The sequence below is a fragment of the Anas platyrhynchos genome, chromosome 24 (assembly GCF_047663525.1).
Source record: "Anas platyrhynchos isolate ZD024472 breed Pekin duck chromosome 24, IASCAAS_PekinDuck_T2T, whole genome shotgun sequence".
Lineage (NCBI taxonomy): Eukaryota > Metazoa > Chordata > Aves > Anseriformes > Anatidae > Anas > Anas platyrhynchos.
The window spans coordinates 1,561,872-1,580,827 of NC_092610.1; the positions used below are offsets into that span (position 1 = coordinate 1,561,872).

At 47.9% G+C, this 18,956-nt stretch overlaps 1 protein-coding gene across 8 annotated transcripts in view; it reads right to left on the reverse strand.

Annotated features, from left to right (window-relative positions):
- CSMD2 (CUB and Sushi multiple domains 2) overlaps nt 1–18,956 on the reverse strand; it is a 323,412-nt gene that overhangs the window by 43,004 nt on the left and 261,452 nt on the right. For all 8 annotated transcript variants that reach the window (XM_072027339.1, XM_072027338.1, XM_072027341.1 and 5 more), the window contains 11 exons: nt 17,347–17,465; nt 17,183–17,252; nt 14,359–14,475; nt 13,279–13,488; nt 11,498–11,686; nt 8,493–8,670; nt 7,864–8,009; nt 4,008–4,088; nt 2,957–3,070; nt 1,016–1,204; nt 335–481 (listed from right to left, as the gene is read on the reverse strand). In XM_072027339.1, coding sequence (XP_071883440.1) covers nt 335–481; nt 1,016–1,204; nt 2,957–3,070; nt 4,008–4,088; nt 7,864–8,009; nt 8,493–8,670; nt 11,498–11,686; nt 13,279–13,488; nt 14,359–14,475; nt 17,183–17,252; nt 17,347–17,465 — 1,560 coding nt within the window. The remainder of the gene's footprint in view (nt 1–334; nt 482–1,015; nt 1,205–2,956; nt 3,071–4,007; nt 4,089–7,863; nt 8,010–8,492; nt 8,671–11,497; nt 11,687–13,278; nt 13,489–14,358; nt 14,476–17,182; nt 17,253–17,346; nt 17,466–18,956) is intronic.

The following is an 18,956-nucleotide window of genomic DNA, read 5'->3' on the forward strand; positions in this document are numbered from 1 at the left end:
GAATCTCCCCTGTGAATTGCATGGGATGGTTTCATGCATCCAGGGCCAAATTGTCTGTGGTTATGTATTTTTGGTTCTGAATTGTAACAGTGATGGAGGAAGCCCAGCCAGAGCTGTGAGGTTTTTTTTTGCTGGAAATAAACTCGCTTTCCCAAGCCTCACCAATCCCCACTGAGGCCTCAGAACAAGGCCAGCATTTTGTACCCTCCCAGGCCTTGGCACCTTCTGCCACCACAGATGGCCTCTGCCCCTCTGCAGCAATTTCGTGGAGATCCTTCGCTGAAGAGATGACCACGTTTCTGGCAGAGGCATGCAGTCTCTGCTGGGTGCTTACCGAAGTAGCGGATTTTGAAGCCTTTTCTGTTGTAGGCATGATCAGAGGACCAACGGAGATAGACTTTGTTCCCACTGCTGGTAACAGTCAGAGGAGCAGAGTAGTTCCCACTCAGTGACAAGAGCAGAGGGCTCTGGCCAGAGGGACCTGTGAGGAAAGAGGAAGGGAACGAATAAAAGTCAAGGCTGACACACAGAAATTGTCACTCACACTCTCACGTGCCGGGGTGTGTTTCTGCAAGAAGAAACAGGTGCCTTTTGAAATCAGAGTGTGAGAGCTTCCACTTTACCATGAGTCCATGAACAACAGCTCATGCTTAGTGCTTGTTTTGTGAACATGAGCCCCAAAGAATACACTTGGCTCCCAGGAAAGCAACAGCAAACAAAAACCTGTTGACTGCTGTAAGACCAGGCTAAGACCAGGCTTCTGCTTCAGGCACTATGCCTTTAGCTCCAGTAAACGCAGAAGCTTCAGCAGGGAAAAATTACTTTACAGACATCTGAAAATCAAATCATTGATATTTTCTTATTCAGAGAATCAATGAGACTTAGGAGGAGCTTTCTTTAAGTCCAGTGGAAGATTACAGGTGGTGGTGGGAAACTCTCCTCGCAATGCCCTGGGAACAGAGATTAACAACTAACACCTCTGCTGCCAGGCAAGTCAAACTAGAGAATCTCTTACCATCAAAGATTTCAAACTCGTCGTATTGCTTCTCACTGAGGAAGTACTCGATGGTGAGGGAGATGTTATATCCAGGCTCTACCTTGACCACCCAAGAACAGGTCTGAAAGTGGGGGTAACTTCCCAGGAAGCTCTGGCTGAGGATCACACCAGTGGAGTCTGTCAGAACCTCGTTCATCGGGCAAGGCACTGAAGGGAGCATGACCAGAGAAAAATAGTTCTTTCTTGTGAAGTAAGGAAGGAAACACAACTTACTATGGCCAAGGTCTATCTTCATGAGTCAAGTCAAGATAGAGCACAGCTCCCACCCACATCCTTTCGCTGGACACCAAGATCCTTGTGGTTCATAGAGTCCCCAGATGCTGAAATAGGCTCTGACTGAAGCATGCCCAATTGTGCAAATTCAAGCGATTACCAAATTTAAAGGAAGGGGCAAAAAGCAACTACCCAAACAAAAACCTTCAACTGTCTTTGCATCATTTCACGTCTTCTAAAATGAATGGGCCTGCAACCAAATAACTATCCTCAAGTTACAAAACACTCCCCTGGCAGCTCCTGGAAACTTTATTACCTGGGGTAGAGCAAGGCATGGAACTAGAGGCTTATCCCAGGTCACCCATGGAGTCGTCAGCTAGGACATAACTCCAACTCCTTTCTCTAATCACTAGAGCCCATTCAGTGGAATTCTGGAAATATACAATCCATCTGAAAACCCAAAATAAAAAGGCCAACAATGCCCCAGGGGAGGAGGCTGACACACAAAGTGAGCAGAAAGCATAAAAAGAGAGGGATCTTTATTTATCCATAATTGTCTCTAAAACTCGGTGCAAACGCTGTACTTGTATTAACAGAAAATAGTCAGAACTATCCAGAAAGAACAGAGTATTCTTTCCAAATCCTTAATCCCATCAGTGATTTGTTGACCTCTGTAAATTGGTGGCCAGATGTAATTTAAGCAGTCCCTTTACCCCCAGGCTAACAACCATCAGTAAATAATTGAATGACCTCCGTTTCTCTCCTTCAGTTCATGCTATTTCACAGAGAATAAAGCTACAGAAAAATATCCTATTATATAGTAAAAATGTTCAGATAGGAGGGAATGAAGTAGATGAAATAATCACGGTTGGAGCGAACAAAAGTACCAGCAGGAATCCAAAGGATAAATAAGGTAACATGGCAGCACAGAAACATCTCTGGGAGCCCTCCTGAGCAGCAGCAAGGTGTACAATGCAGTGTGTGCTCGGGGCATTCATTTTTCTCCCATGTAATACATTCTGTGGCACTAATAGAGAAGCTGTTCCTCGTGGGATCACCTCGCTGGAGGAGCGCACTTAGCTGCAGCCTGCTCTTCCCTGCTTTGGCTGTTCGTGTGTCTCTGGCAAGCTGTCAGCGCAGAATCCTCCTCCCCCTCCCACGGTAAGGACGTCCGGGTGGCTGTTTAATGACTTCGCAAAGGCAGCCAGACGTGCGGTGTGTCAGCCCTCTCTGCTCAGCAAGATTTCACTCAGTCTCCCTTCAGCAAGCACGAGCTTAAAGCACCTCCTGACTTCATGCCTTGGGGCGTAATTTGGGAGCACCCAACAAGAGGCAGAGCCGCCCCCCATATGCAGAGAGCCTGCAAATCCCCCATGAGCTGTCAGAGAGAGGAATTCTCTCTGTTATTTATCATGGAGCTGCTGCAGTAAGCCACCCAGGGAATTTCTCACTGCTGTTTGCTTGTTGCAGAGCCAAGGTGCAGGGTCCTGTGCTGCAGGGCAGGTAGGGAGAGGAGCCTTGCTACCCTCCTCACCAGGCTCTGCTTTTGTAATAGTGCGACCCCAGAGGTCTGAAGGTGTGGTATGTGCAAGGAAACTTCCCCCAGCTGCCATCCATTGCTGCCTCTTTTGCAGCAGTCTGTGGGGGAGAAAGCTCCAGCTGCCTCTCTGCGCCCCCTGGCTTTACCTTCACAGGTGGGTGGGGGTCCTTCAAACTGAAGATGGGTGCCCAGCTTGCAGGTCAGGATTTCATTTCCGATCAACGTAAAGCCAGGCAGACATCGGTACCTCACGATGTCACCTGCAGACAGAAACAGAAAACATCTTGACCAAGCAGAAGGATCAAGTCATTAAGGCCCAAGGAGAGGGCAGCACGGCAAGCAGGGACCTCTTGATCCAGCTTCTACCATCAAGGCTACCTCCAGGCTGTGTGGCTCAGGCTGTGTATGTTCCACTTTGGATTTCTGGATGTTTTTGGAGCATTTTACAGACGTGCAGGTCAGGCCATCCCACCCACTTCCCTGCCTGCTCGGGTGCCACCAGCTCCTTGTGCCACGCTGCCCCCAGCTCTGCTTGCTACACGCCGACACAGACTGGGCAGAAACAGAAGGCAGGGAAAGGCATGCTGTGCCTCGTTTGTGATAAACCACTGTCACGTTGCTGAGACTGTTTTGATTTGTGCTAGCTGTTTGGGTGAAGACTTTCCTCAGAGCAGGCAGGTGAGAAAAGCTGCTTTTAAAAAAATCACAGCTACTTCACTGGTTGCAGGCGTAATGTGGATGTAACCGTGAAAAGCAGCAAAAATACAAAAGGCAGTCGGTATGGGTGAAAGGTTCTAAAAAAAAATAAAAATAGTAGTGGCCTCTAAGCTTCTCCACAAGGCATTGTTTGAAACACCTGAAATGCATGAAGGCCAAAAACTAGTATTGTGGCAAAGATCTCTGAGCACTTCCAAGCAAGCTCTGGGCTTTCACAAAAGACAAACCACTTCTGCACTGACCAAGAGGAAAAGTCTTGGGACAACGAGGTCAGTTTGACTCCGTGTGGAGTCAGCTGCTGAGCAGGGTCACGCACGCCTCCCCACAGCACACAATTACATGGGTGGAGAGGTCTCCTGGAGCCCCAGATTTGGGGTGCCATCCCCTGGACACGACGTGTGTCTGTGTGTCCTCCCCCAGGTATTCCCAGTGGCTGGGGACAGGCAGGGAAGGAGGGCTAAGGGGATCACGGGAGGCTACCTATGTTAAACTCCTCGTTCTCGGTGATGACTTCTGCGTTGGGAACGATGGTCGGAGGCTGACATCTGAAGAGCTGGTAGGCTGAAAGACAGCAAAGGCAGAACAGTAAATTAAGCTGGGGACGACTGTCTCGGTGCCAAGCACACCAGACATCAGAGCAAATCCTCTCTCAACATGCAGAAGGAATTGGCAAAAATGCAACTAGCCCTTTCCCCTTCCAAACCCTAGAGAGATGCTCCAGTTGTTTGTGCCCCAGTGCAGCTTTCTCCAGTTTTTTACATCTAACAGTAAACGCATTTTCATCATTCTGGGGATGTACAGTGCCCAGACACTGATAGTCTGTTTCGATGAACACTGAATGATGAGTGACTGGTGCTGCCATGAAGCAATGGCACTGTCTTTTGGGACACTAAGAGAGGAGATCTTTGTGACCCTCAGCAGAATTAGGTCAATCACAGAAGTGTGCAGGACTGCTCCAGCATTAAGTAAATTGCAATAATTATTCAGGGAATTTCATCTTCACCGCCTGTCCTTGAACACAGAATGAAATACCCAATAATTTATTTTTAACCTGGAATTATTCATTAATTTCATCTGCAAATAATTCCAGGAGTGCAAATGGTTTCAGCTGCAAATTCTGAACGTAGCTCAAAGTTCACAAAGTGACCTGGGCAAGGTTCGTGTCAGTGCCTCGCATAAAGCAAAGCAGCTCAGACACTGCACTCTCACCCAGTTCGGTGTTTCTTCAGGAGTACCGTGGGGCTAAATGGGAACAAGGATTCTAGTCGAGGAGCAGAAAATTTCCTATGACTCACGCACCTGCCCAAATACACTGCAAATACCAAATTCCCCATCAAAAATTAAAGATGAGCAAACACTGAGCAAAACAAATGTACTGCTTACGAGTATATGGGTGCATAAGGCTTGAGAACTGTGCTGCTTATGAAAATAAACACACGAGAGCTGTGAGCATGGTTAAATTGAAAAAAATGGTACTGGGATCGAAATGAATATTAATGAAAGACATTTTCTGCTATTTGCTCAGCACTTCTCTGAATCTTTGCTCCCCCCGCACCTGACCCTGGACAAGCATAACTTCCTCTGAAATTTATATCAGCCCTTTAATTTAAGATACTGGAGCTCAAGCTGCCACTGAATATTAATTCTTACTAACTCCACTATGTTGAACTCTTCACACGACAGCAAAGCTGGCAGCAACCTTAATGAGGCTTATGATAATGCTTAAACACACATGTAAAGAAGTCGACTCCCATCCTCTCACCCCAATTCCCCTGCCCCCTAAGGAGGGGAAGAAGAGTGTTTCCCCAAAAGCTGCATGGAAAAATGTGACATTTACAGGGTGTGGGACAGGGCTGGGGGGGTTGCAGCTGTTTTTGGGTTACTGGAAGGGATGGGGGCATGCAGGCTGCATCCCAAGTGTGCAAAGGGGAGGAAAAAACACATTGCTACAGTGAGCTCAACTCTAGCAGGGGGAGCAAAGGGAGGTGCCAGCTCTGTTGTTATCAGCATCTGTGTGGTGCAAAAATTGGTTCTGTGAAAATTAACTTAAAAAAAAAAAAAAAAAGGGTGTGGTGGGGGAGGCCCAGATTGGGCAAAATTTTCAAAACTGCCTGAAAAGCAGGAGATAGGGCAGTGGGGGAGAACCCTTCTGTTCCACAGCAAAGAGCCATCCCAGCAGGGGACACACTGGCTGGCAATCTTTTAAACAGATGTTTGACAGCGGGGCAAAGGGGAACCAGTAATAAAAATTTAGATTAAATGCTATTTAAAAAGTGCTTGACAGCATCTGTTGAAACAGAAAGATAACCCAGCATTTACAGCATTAATTTCCTCTCCTTAATGGACCATATTTCAATAAATGTGTGGTTAAGGTGGCTTCAGCATATGGGTGATACAGCATGAGTGAAGCTCCTTAAAACAGAACCTCCATTTGTTCTTACTGGGACAAAACAAGAGCCCTGTCCTTGAAACCACTCTGGGACCCCCTGAGTTACTGTGCCATAAAACCCCTTCCCATCGCAGTCACACATCACTTCGAGCTGGCACCTGGACTAACCCGTTAAATAACGGGTGCAACAGCATCATTTTTCAAGGGATGCTACTGAATCTTCAAGCTCTCTGAATCATTCCTTTGTTTCCCTTCCTCCACCCTAGGGAAACATTTCTTTGCAGGCATTTAAAAGGGCAGCAGTTCTCTGACAGGGTGCTGCTGATCTCCACCGCATGGGGAGAGACAACTGAAAGCTGGAAGAGGATGCCCATGGCCTAGATCTGCCAATATGCAGATATTAAAGCATACACTGCTACGGATCCCGAGGAAATTCCATTTCCTGCAGTTACACCCCAAAGAGCAAAGCCAAAGATGTAGCTGACCGCACTGCCCGATCCCTGTGAATATTTCTCCCAGCTCTTTGGGGTACAAGGCACTTCACGCAGGATGAGAGCCGAGAGAAGAATCTCACTGCATCAACCACCACCAGTTAAATCTGTGGGGTTAGGCTTTATTCTGAAGTCCTGTGAATAAAGGGACCAATAAACCCATAAGTGCTGCTTTAGTAAAAGGCCAAGCAGTTGTTGGAGTGCCCATCTGGTTAACGGGCTGGAAACGAGTGCTGGCCATGCTGATCCCTACCAGCACAAACTCCAGACCTCCCCTGCCTGGAATGCCCACGAATGGCTGCAGACCCCAGATCAAGCAGCAGCTAAAAAAGCCTCACTATGAAGGGCTATCAAGGCTAGAGAACAGTGACATATGCTGATGGGCTCTAAGCACAGCAATGACAGTATCTAATTCATATTACAGAAGGAAGCATTCACTGAACTGCAGCAGTGTTTACGTACCGCTCATTCCTGAGCCAAACTGCCTAACCCATATTTTTTTGCATAACTGTTATATACGCACCATTGTCTAGTAATATAAATCTTACAGTGTTTTGCAGCAGCAAACCAATTCCCTCCGAAGCCTAGCAAGCATTCTTTAAATTCAGCCTATCTGTGTAATACTCGCCTTTTGGAACTGAGCGTGAGCTAAAACATTCTGCACAGATTCATCGTGTAATTCATGTTCGACTTTGTTGAAGTTGCTGCAAGCAAATTACCAAAGCACGAGGAGGTCTCCATTTGCACTTTCCAAAATCCCAGTACTGCTGTAGCAACTTGTTAGCTAATCCAATTTAAAATTGGGCTCTCGTTTAGTGGCAGAAAGCAAATGCTCTCATTTTGATGTTATACCCAACATCTCTCTCTCTCTGGTGTGAGCTGCACTCACACCAAAGAATCCCCAAATAATTCACGGATTTACAAAATCATTTTCCTCCCCAGAGAATTAAAGTCACCTCTCAGCTGGAACACAGTTGTCATTTAAAATGGGACAGCAGGATGATCTAATTGGTTTAGCATGGCATTGGAAAGACAATACCGTATCCAGTGAAAATTGCAGAGATTTTTAAGTAAGCAAAGTGGAGCTATCCCATAATGGGATCTGCCACGGAGAGGACAGTATTTACAGCATCACCTTGAGAGAGGCACAGGATTGGCATGGCTGTTGGTTTGCAGGCACTTGATCTGGGCTTGAATTATCACAACGTTACAGATGGATTTCCACGTCTGCCCAGACTGTGGGACAACTTGCCAGCACTTATTTGACTGCCTAAGAGACTTTCAATCTCAAACCTGTGAAAACCACACCCCATTGCAGAAGACTTCAGGTAAAAGCATATTTTTTCCATAAATTCTCTTCCTTAGAACTAGGACTCCCCACAACAAACCACAACTGATCCATGCCCCTCCATATCCCACAGGCAGGTATAATGCACGCTCAGGAAGCAATACTGACCGTAGAAATAAATGGCAAAAATCCCCCCATTGGCTGCATCGCTGTGGAATTTCATCAGGACCTGGTTGGAAGAGCTTTGGGCTGACTTCTTAGCAGAGTTGCCAGTGAACACACCAAGCTGTGGGGCTGTTTGCTGTGGACCATCCCTAAAATCGTAGGTCAGAATCACAAGAAAAAGCATTATTATACATCTTTCATCCTAGGCATCAACCAAGCTCCTACACTGCATGCATAGAAACTCTTTTTCTGTTCCTTCCTCCTCATCCTCCTTCTTTTTCTTCATCTGTATTACTGTATCCCTGGATACCTGGGCCCCCAGCCCCTCTCCCCACTCCTTTATGACAGGATGATCTCCTCTGGCAGCACAGTGCTGGCCCAACAGATAACTGCAAGCACAAACTTTATTTTTAACCTCAGAACTTGAAGAATTAGGGCCAGTTTTCCAGAGAAGTTTCGCTCTGTTTGCACAGTGGACACTGAGATATTTTGAAAGTCAGCTATTGATCTAGTGCTACAAGCTCAAGAATCCCCGCACTGCAGCAAGGGATGCTCTGTGCATCTGCCATTTCTTGCAGAAATGGAGCCTTGGTAGCAGCCCTGGTCAGTCCTCACGCCTCTGCTGTACTCACCAAATCGTGATGAAATCATTGTAGGGCTCTGTTTGCAGCAGAGTGAAGTTGAGATGGATCCCATAGCCCACAGGCACCGTAAGGAGCCAAGTGCAGTCCTGGGAATTGGGGTACTGGTTGGGGAAGCCAGGAGAGTAAACCGTACCGTTCTGGGTGGTGACGTTGCCCCCGCAAGGCACTGCAGGTAATCAAACACAAACCTAATTAACAAATACCCCAAAACAGTAACTCACAAAGATCTCCTATTTCCCATTTTCCTTTATTTTTTTTCTTTTCTTTTTTTTTTTTTTTTTTTTTCCTTTTGGGCAAAATACAGGTGGATCCAGCCCCAGAACCTCAGCCGACCTTGCCATGAATAATTCGTATCTGTCACTACTACATCGAACCTTTTCAACTTAATTCCATTAGAATAAATTTGTTCAGTGCTCCTGAGCTGAAAGGAGACTGTCAGGGTGTTTTGTACAGATGCGATAGCCAGGTGCACAAACAAACTCCATCTTATACCCTAGGAAAAGTCTTTGGGCTCCACCAGCTGTTTGCACCCATGCATGGAAGATACAGCTCCTGACCAGATCCCACCAGTGGGCAAATCTATTCACCCGCTCACGCAGCGTGGCCTGGACCAGAACCACGGAGCAGCTGGCTGCTCACAGATCGCTTCTAAGCAGGGGGGAAATGATGATTTATTTGTAAAACAGAAGCATCCAATTCATTAATCAAGACGACAGCTCTGTTGCACTAGGTATCTTCCAGGTCTAAAACAAACTTGCAAACTAAAGAGACGTAACCAGGAACAGCCTGGGCAGTGAAAAAGAGAGACAGAGAGATGACATCCTGCTGATGGCAGTGCAGGAGGGCCACAACAAGTCCCTGGGTGCAGAAATCCCATGTACAAACACCGGCCTCTGGACCTCCCTGGCACAGTTGTGTAGGTGAATGATAATGTCTGCAGCACATCGCTGACAGCCTGCAACGACCAAAGGCACGTGCACAGGGGTAAGTGCAGTGCCATCTGCCTCAGCCAGCTCCATTTTAGGAGCCACACTGCTGTATTGACCCAGTCCTTGGCTTAGGTTATTGCATTCTTCCTCCCAGTACACATTTTTAATTCGGGCTCGGTGCTACAGTACTATACAGCACCACACACTCCTCATACAGGAGTAGCCCCACAGACCTCCACCACTCTGGACACGACTCGATGTGCCAGATGTGAAGCTAGAGCCAGGCTCCAAATATTTACTGCCTAGTTCTGCTCTGCCTACTCATCTGGTCTGTCAAGCTGAGAAAAGCATGTGTATTTATATAAATCCACACGCTCATTTTCCTAAACAAACACCCAAGGAACCTTGGGGGCTGAGCTCCTTTCCACCCTGCACAGCAGGCAGCCTGCTGATCGCTGGAAAAACTCCCTGGGGTGCTGCTGGAAACCTCAAGCTTCCGTGCATTTATTTTAGAATTACAACTCTTTTAATTAAAAGGGCTTTCAGCTGTGACCTATGTGGGGAAGGTGAGGTGGTTAGCCTAAGGCAGAGAGACATCGCTGCTTGCTGCTATGCAAAAATGGGCCGCCCAGCTTGGCTGCATCTCTGGAAACAGCGAGAAAGTTCTGCACCGACTTCAGCAGCACTTAACAGCCCAGCGGATGTGCACAAAGAGGGAAAAAAAAGCAAATGGCCCAAAGTGTGCCTAACCCCTCACCCCTTTGTTCCGTCAGGAGTGCTGCAGAACAAGGAAGCTACTTAAACACTAGTAAGGAATAAGGACTGCGTGGTTGTAGCTGGCAGAGCTGATGCCAGAGGTAAATAAGGGCATAATCCTGCTGCCACCCAGCCGTGAGCCCTACCAGCAGCACACCAGGTACTCAGCGAGCGCGCTGAGCGCCGAACAATTTCTCAACTCATGCACATCTCTGTTGCGTTGCTGCAGCCACTGAAGAGCAGCTGAGGATCCGGTTCTTTACGCTTTGCATTCTCTAGAGTTCAAGGACTTAGGACTTGAAAGCAGCACAGCATCAGCCCTCCCTCTCTTTCCCCAGCACACAGCTCTTGCAGACCAAGTGCTGCAGGGAGGCCGGGATAAAGGTCAGTGCTCCTGGGAAGTGCAGTGGAAATCTTCAATAAGCAACCTTGAATTTCTTAAGGGTTCACACGAAACCTTTCTAAAGTAAACCACACAACACTCAGCCCACTGGTCCAAAGAATAAAAAGACTGAAACAGCCCTTTTGGGGTTTGAAAAGAGAACCTGGACATTGGAGCTTCGATGGCTACAACATCGATTGACCCCCTTTGGGCAGCAGGGTCCTCCCAGCAGACCTGGTCTTCAAGAAATAGAGATTGCTCAAGACTACAAGAACTGTTGGGTTGTTTTCCCAATATCGCCACACTAAGAAGACAAGACAGGGGCACAGTCTTCCCACAGTTGGAGTCCCCAGAGCTGCAAGGGTCTTTTACCAGGGACCCAGCGTGGCAGCGAGTGCTAAGGGCACTGCAGCCCAGCAGGAGAAGCTGTGCTCACAGACAGCAGGGCTGATCAAAGCCTCTCTTCTCTACCTGATTATTCAGGCACACTGGCTCATCATAAAAATGTTGACTTTGATAGTTGTTTGACTTGGCAAAAGGCAAGAACCTTACTGAGGACAATAAAACACTGTTCTAACCGTGCTCAGTGTCAGCATGAAACTGTGGGCTGGTAAACGAGGGGAAGTAAAAGGTGCAAAGAAAAACAGAAAGAGTCATTTCTACAAGCTGTAAACCTGACAATGCATCAGCAGTCGTTTAACAGGGCCAATACAGCAACAATGGTGTTTGTTTGTTGGAAGCACAGAAAACAAATGTCATAGCTGCTATGCATGAGAGCAGAGGAGCTGTCTGGGAAACATCTGTGAGGAGCTCACCACAGGTCTTGCAGTACAATTTCTGTGTTCCCCAAAGCAGTCTGCACACGTGGGCATGTGAAAATCAATGAAGTCTAGAATTTTTCTCTCAGGGTGAGCCCAAAGCCATACCTTCACACCTGGGCAATGGGTGATCCCAGTTCCTGTTGGTGCCGTGCTGACACGTCAGGACAGGGTGCCCGATCAGCTGGTACCCAGGCAGACACTCGAAAGAGATGGACTGGCCAACGTTGTAACCAGCTCCTCTCACAACGCCGTTGGCAAAAGGTTCAGGGTCAGGGCACTCCTGCAGCTCGTAGGCTGGAAGAAAAAATAAAGTGGAATGTTTCATAGTTATATTTTCTCATAGAAGCACGAACAGTACACTCATCATGCTGCTTGGCTACCTCCCCCTTGTACAATGACTTAATTGAAAGAGATAAAACTTTAATGAACCATGCACACATCTGCATGGAGGATGAGGGACAATCCTGCTGCTGCCTCGTGCTAGCCTCAGACATGAGCACTTGGGCCCACCCTGGTCCTCTGGAGTTTGCATGCAGAGGTTTACCCCGCACTTCACTTCTAATTGGGAAATCTGCCTTGTTTTTCAACAAAACGTGGACGATCCCGATGATGAATGCGAGTCAAACAGTTAGCATGTTCCACCTGGCATTACAAATTACTGGTCAGCCTTGCTGGAGCTCATTTGCATAGCAATTTCCATGAGATTACCCAGAGTGCCTCACCGAGCACATTCCTTCCGAAATTGTGCAGCAGCGCATGAATTATATGGTGCATGAACAGGACAGCCAAGGCAAAATTAATGTTTTCAATTAAGTATGAGTAGCGGCTTTTATTGCTGTTTCTGGGGAGTCAGCCCTTTGTCAGTCCTTGGCTACAGCACATGGCTGGAGACACGTGCTCCATCTTCCCCACTCCTCAGATCTCTCTCGCAGACAGAAGCTGGGCTGTTTGGCTCCCAGCTGCTGCAGAGCGAAGCCTGTCCTGCTTATCTTCAGTGTGGAGCACCCCATCTGCCCTTGGTGTCCTTTGCCCATATTCCCAGGTGGACAAAGAGGACCCAAGGATTTTGCAGAGAGCCCATTCAAGGTAGGGCTGTGGATCAAGCAGGATCATGTCCTCTTTCAGCAGGGGAAAGACACGAAGGCAGCCCTAATCCAGCACCTTCAAAGAGCAGCAAATCCAGTAAGAGGGGCACTTGCAGGGCCTTGCTCTGCTGGCTGCAGAGACTGCAGCAGCTGCAGCTCAGAGGACATCACATTAAAACTGGGGAGCTGTCTGAGGACACATGCTGGGCAAGAACCTAAGCATCTCCATTTGCCCATCATTTCCAAAAACTGTACTGAGCGCATATTTTGACTTCAGTCAGCTATTTCTCTACTTTCACTCCACATTTCCATGCCAGAGCCACTGTTCTATTATTTAGCTATTTACTCATTTGTTCGTTTCCCTCCGGCAGCCTGCCTCAGCACAAAGTTAGGCTGCAGCTGAGGATGGAAGGGATGCGTTTGGGTGTGCCCAAACCGGACTTCAGCTGAGACTGAAAAGCAGCTGCAAAATTCCAGAGCAGACTCAGCTGCTGAGGACTCCTCTCGTTGCACATGACAGGCGACAGAGCCAAGATCTAAGTGAATCTAGCTGGAATTAATTCAAAGGCACTTCACTGTCACAAAGCACTCCAGGAACATTTGTTATTTGCCGTAGGCATAAGTCAGGGCGAACAGATCCCAGTTACGAGGATTATGCATGGTCTTCTTGTAACACCTTTCCACTCATTTGGATTAAGTCCTTGTGGGATGAATTCAACAGAATAGCAGCCCACCCTCTCTCCCCCATCCTCAGCACTAGCACCTGGGGACAGGATTGTCCCAGCACTGTGGCCTCCCTACCTTGGTATTCCAGCTTGAAGCCTGGTTTGTTCTGCGAGTGGTCGCTGTGGAAATACACGGTGGTTTCATGAGACGTGGACAGGAGGGAGCCCGGGATTTCGGTGCCACTGAAGCGCCCGATGACGTTACTGGTGTCGTACGGCCCATTGCGGATTTCAACAAAGTCGTGGTTTGGCTCAGTGGAGAAGTTTAGGAACTGGATGTGAGCACCTGGGGAGGAAGAATCAACAGTTTACCTCTAAAGCTATCCACAGGCCTTAACACATCAGCACTGCTCACTCAGCGATGCCCAATACAGCCTGATCAATCAGAAGGAGGGCATTTACTGTGTCGGAGGTAGAGGGTGCCTTGTCCTGCTAGTTTCAGACAAGATCAGGCTATTCATGCTGTGGATTCAGGTTGCTGGAGATCTGTGCTCTCCTCTCCCTCTGCCTGACCCCAGAGAAATTATGCAGGCAAACACAGAGCTACAACAACCCCCTTCTTGCCATACTCAAGAAGTCCAGAGCCAGCCCTTCTTCCAGGCATGCAATACTTCCAGCCCCTGGCAATCAGGCACCCTGCTGGGGCTGGCCTGGAGAGCAGCTGAGCTGGAGGTGTGCAAATCTCTCTTACTAATGGTTGGGGAGATCCTAATTTCTAACGTGATGATGGCTGCATGCAATCTACCTCATGTAGGATGTAGTTTGACAAAAGCTTTGGTCACCTTTCACGTTTATAAAGGGAGGAACAGCTGGTGATATTTTTAGGCTATTACAAACAGAAGTAGTTCAAGATGGGGAGGTACACAGGGACGCTATGGGAGGTGTTACGGCTAATTCAGAGGCATACGTACAGATCTGTATCAAGCTGTTACACTCCATGGTGACCTGTAACCACCTTTTGAAAAAGTGTCAATCATTTCATAGCACCATGCAAATGCACCTTTAATGGAAAGTGGGATCAGGATGTCAAACACCAATTTCTGTAACTCATCTTGGCCAGCAGAGCATCCAGCACTGGCCAAGCACTACTGAACAGGGTTGATATCTTCCTCTTGTCTCTTTTATGATAGCACCAACCCCAAACCCACTGTCTCACCAAACCCCACTGGCAGCAATATCCTCCAGGTGCAGTCCAGATTGCTGGGGTAGTTTCCTGGGAACCCTGGGCTCAGGAGCACTCCTTCCATCTCTTCTGCTGTTCCTCCACATTGGGCTGTAAAACCAACAGTGTTAATGGTCAGGACCACTTGCAGGTCTCTGTATGGCCACGGCCAGCCAGCAATATGGGAATTAAAGACATAAAAAAACTAAGAAGAGGAAAAAAAGGACAGACTGCTAAGGAGCTAGCACAGATTTTCCAGGCACTGAATGGCCGCATTACTAATGCATGCGCCTTTCTCCTGTCCTCGAGATAAAAGCCTCGACCCAGAGATACCGTGCTGGTGATCGCAGTGGGAGAGACAGATTTAAGCTGCAAGATGGATGGTCTGCTGCCTTCGTAGACACCATAACAGTGCACATCATGCACACTGCGCTTGTTTGAATTTTTAACCACCACGAAAATTGTTGTGGAGACCCAGAGTGATCTTATTTTGACTCCAGTTACCTCTGCTTTCTCTGGTTAACTGACCTACCTTGACTGCTATACTTGTCAATCTCCAGGCAATTACCGATAAATATAGCACAGCGTGTTTGCACACTGACTGAAGTAAATTCCCTACCAAGAAGCAGTCCACAGATGACAGCACAAAATATGTTTACAAAAAGCATCACATGAAATTTAAGCGTAGATAGCATCTTCTCAGGCTTATCTGGATGACCTCTACCTTGTTACGGTAACATCATCCAACAGAATACACCCAGGTGCTCTCCTAAAACAGTCTGACAGCAGAGGTGTGGATTCCCTTTGTCCAATATCTCATTATGTGTGCACTTGCTACTAACGAGGCTTTTCCCAGAAGTTCTTTCTTCTTCCCCTTAATGGCTCTTTAGTAGTACCGCTTCTGAATTATTTAGGAGTCAAGCATCTGGATGAAGTGGACAAAAAGAAAACCAGCACAATGCCAGGCAAGCAAAAAGTCCTCCGAGCAGGGGAACGACGAAGCCTGGGTTCCTGGGTGGCTGGTTGGCAGCCACTGGGGGTCTGGGCAGTGTTCAGACAAATTGGTGTCTGCACAATTAGCTCAGGACAACGAGCCTCAGCACTGCCTGCACAGGGTGCTGCTGCATCCCCAGAGCTCCTACAAAGATGCTGATCACTCACGATGATCTGCACTTGGCTGCAGAGATGTGGCTATGCGTCTCCGAAGCTGGATGACCTTTTTCAGTCAAGTGTGATGCAGGCTAAGAGATAGGAACAGACAGGTGGACGGGCGTTTGTCCCGCTGCACTTAGTCGTGACTGCCCAAAAGCAGACAACCCGAATTAAATTGCACCCGTGTTTACACGCTGTGACAGTGCCAAGCAGATGCAGCCTGGCCAGGCAAAATCCTACTGATCTGAATGACTGATGCTGATAAAAGGAAGAAAAAACAAATCTCCAAACCGGCAGCTGCTCAGATAGTCGTTGACCCTCGGTGCAATATCGGGATCCTCCTCCTCCCTGCTGGAGTCTCCTACCCTGATGCTGAGCTGAAGGGCTTCTGGTTTCTTCTAGAGCAGCTCCCATGGGCACGAGTCCTTTAGCTCAGACATTCTGCTCTAACTGTCTCTGTACTTATTGCTGGCCTGCAGATCATCAGACGAGGAGCTGTTAGCTCTTATAATTACTTTAAAGCAAAATGATGTAAGCTAGAACAGCAGGAGCCTGAAATAACTGTTAACTAAAGCTATTAAATGCATAAATGTCTCTCTCAAAGCTGTAAAATGTGCAATATGAATATTAAACATCTAGATTTCCTAAAAGCAAAATACTGCTTGAAAATAATCCAAAAACTCCAACAAGTTCCCTTCACCTCTGTTGTCTCTTCTTCTGGGGCTTGCTTCTGCCACCGAGGAAATCAGCTGCCCAGCCCTATTCTCCTAAGGCCTGAGATGCTCAGCAGGCTCAGCCCTCGTCCTCAGAGGCTGTCACAGGCAAATGGCTGTCTTGACAAGTGACCTGGCTCTTCCTGGTCACACAGGACCTGTTAGACACCGAGGTGAGGACAGCGAGGCACCAGGAGGTGCAGTTTGGAGATATTGGAAGAGAACAATAAAAGATGCAATTTCAATGATATCAAGACGCATTTAAAAACAAACAAAAAACAACAACAAACCAGTCTGCAGATCTTTGCTTCAGATGAAAAAAAAACACACCTCAGTCCGTAAAGACGACCTGCTTCCAGTATCAAGAAATCTCAGGTTTTCCATTTAGAATGAATTTTTGTTGAGGAAACCATTTTTTATGTTTTAAATTTAATATTGTATCTACATTTTAAACAATTAAAACAAAGCAATCTGGTTGGCCCACAGGGATGACTGCTGAAATTTCCGCTTGCAGCAAATGAAGCCTTTCCCATGCTGTCTCCCCTACAGAACAAACCTGAATTTCTCAGACTCAGACCTTCACAGAGCTCCTGTTCGCCCTGCACCTCCAGCAGCCCTCAGCCAAAGGGATCCATCTGAAATAAAACTTAGTGTACTGTGCTCCTGGCTGCTGGGCTGCCCTGCCACCATCGAGATAAAATCACCAGCATGCTCTGGTTTATACGGCCACTTTTAAAGCCCCTTTATACGATATGGACAGGAGACCAGGCTGAGAACTGGGGCGCATCAGGAAATGGGGAAGGTGAGGAAAGCTCCCAGAGGTCCTGCTGTAAGAGCACAACTGGCTCTGTCTGGGCAATGAACTTCTCCCCATTTCATCAGAAGCCAATTTAAACAGGTTTTCAGAAAGGTGTTATAAATATCAGCCAGATAAGAAAGAAAAAGAGTCCTACCGATGCAAAGCGGAGGGGGGTAATTCCAGCGCCGCACAGTGCCCGGCATGCACGAAATGTGAGAGTGTCCCTGAGGGAGAGAAAAAGACAAAGTTTGGGGGTCTCTCTCTTTCCCAAATGTTTGTTGTCGTCCTTTTTGTCAGAAAACAAGCAGTCCTCAGTACCTGGAGGGCGTAGCCTGGTTCGCACTGGAAGGAGACGACGTCGTTCACTAAATAGCGCTCCCCGATCTTGAGGCCGTTCCCAGGAACAGGGGGCTCGGGGCAGCTGGACAGACCGACGGCTGGAAGGGAAGAGCGTGGGTAAGAGCAGGGAGTGCTGCAGGGAGCAGGGCTGGGTACAGCCTGAAGGCAGAAGGAATGAAGTGCACACCTTCACTTCACCCCAGCCCCCTGATGACCACCAACCTCCGCCACAGACACGGGGTGGGAAAGTCCCGGGGTTCTTGGGTTCCCCACCAAGATAGCCCAGATGTATCCCATGGTATTCCCTGAGCTGTAGGGTACGTCCAGGACCCCTAGTTCACATCCAGTGCCTCCACTTTATCTGGAACACACTGTTCTTAAAAAAGGTGTCACTCATGGTTATGTGATTCATGGCCCCAAATGTTTTTGACAGAACCGTAATGGCTCGACCGAAGAGCTGCACCACGAATCCAACCTCCTGCCACAGCCCTCCCCATCAGGCTGCGTGATGTTATGTTCCATATTCCTTTACTGACCAGGCAGCATCGGATAGAAGACTGGAGAGGATGCAAGAGGGAATGATCCGTGCTGTCCCTTGCTGGCTGAACTCTGTTTTGAGCCATGCTTACGATATAAAGGATGCGCTGTGTCTGTTGCATGCAATTTGTGTCTTCCTGGGCAGAAGCTGCCCAGTTTCATTCTCCTGCCCTCCTCTCCCTCTGCTCATCCGCAGAATGAATTCACCATGTGATACAAGCAGCAGCACGCGAGGCCAGACTTTGACAGAGCCTGTACAACAGCCCACAAAAATTTCATTCAATCCCGTTTCCATCTGAGCTACAATTACAACTGGGAAGCCCAATTAACAACTGCTGCAAGCCCAATTAACGGTCCCAGCAGCCACGTGCCAGGTGATGGGCTCTCCTTTCCATGCATGCCACCCCCTCATCCTTCTGCAACACCAAAAGGAGATAAAAGGAAGGCAGGCGCCTGCAGTCACCTCCTCGCCACCACGGCTCTGCTGCCTGCCAGCGCCTCCCTCGCTCTCTGCTAGCAGCTGCCAACACCAGATAACCTCCTGCATCTCTGCAAGGGCTCGTGCTCTGCTTAGACTCAGTCTGGAGGCTGAGCCGAAAGCAGATGAAGAAAAGAAACCAGAGAGGAGATGGCGACTCTGCTTCGGAAATCCAAGTCGTGCTGCCCAGCAAGAAAACGTGCAGTCCCTCCCTGCACATGGCTGAAATGCCCGACCTTCAGAGAGACAGAAAGCAGCTTGAAATAGCTTCCCTTCAGATCAGTGGCCACTGAATTTCACTCAGTCCTAAATTCTTCTTGCTCTGCTTTGACTCGTAAGTGTGTAGAGATAAGAGCTTTGCTTGAGGAGTACAGAACGGGAGAAAATAAACTGGTGTTTCAGCCCATCTCTCAAAACTCCTTTGCTGAATCTCTAACTGATCAAAGGGTAAAAGTGGGGACCAGAGCCATGAAATGCCAGCTGTATGAGCAAAACAAAATTGGTATTATTTCCAGCTGCCCTGAAAATCAACACCCATTAATTTTCTCAGCAAAGAAACCAAACAAACCTGGCA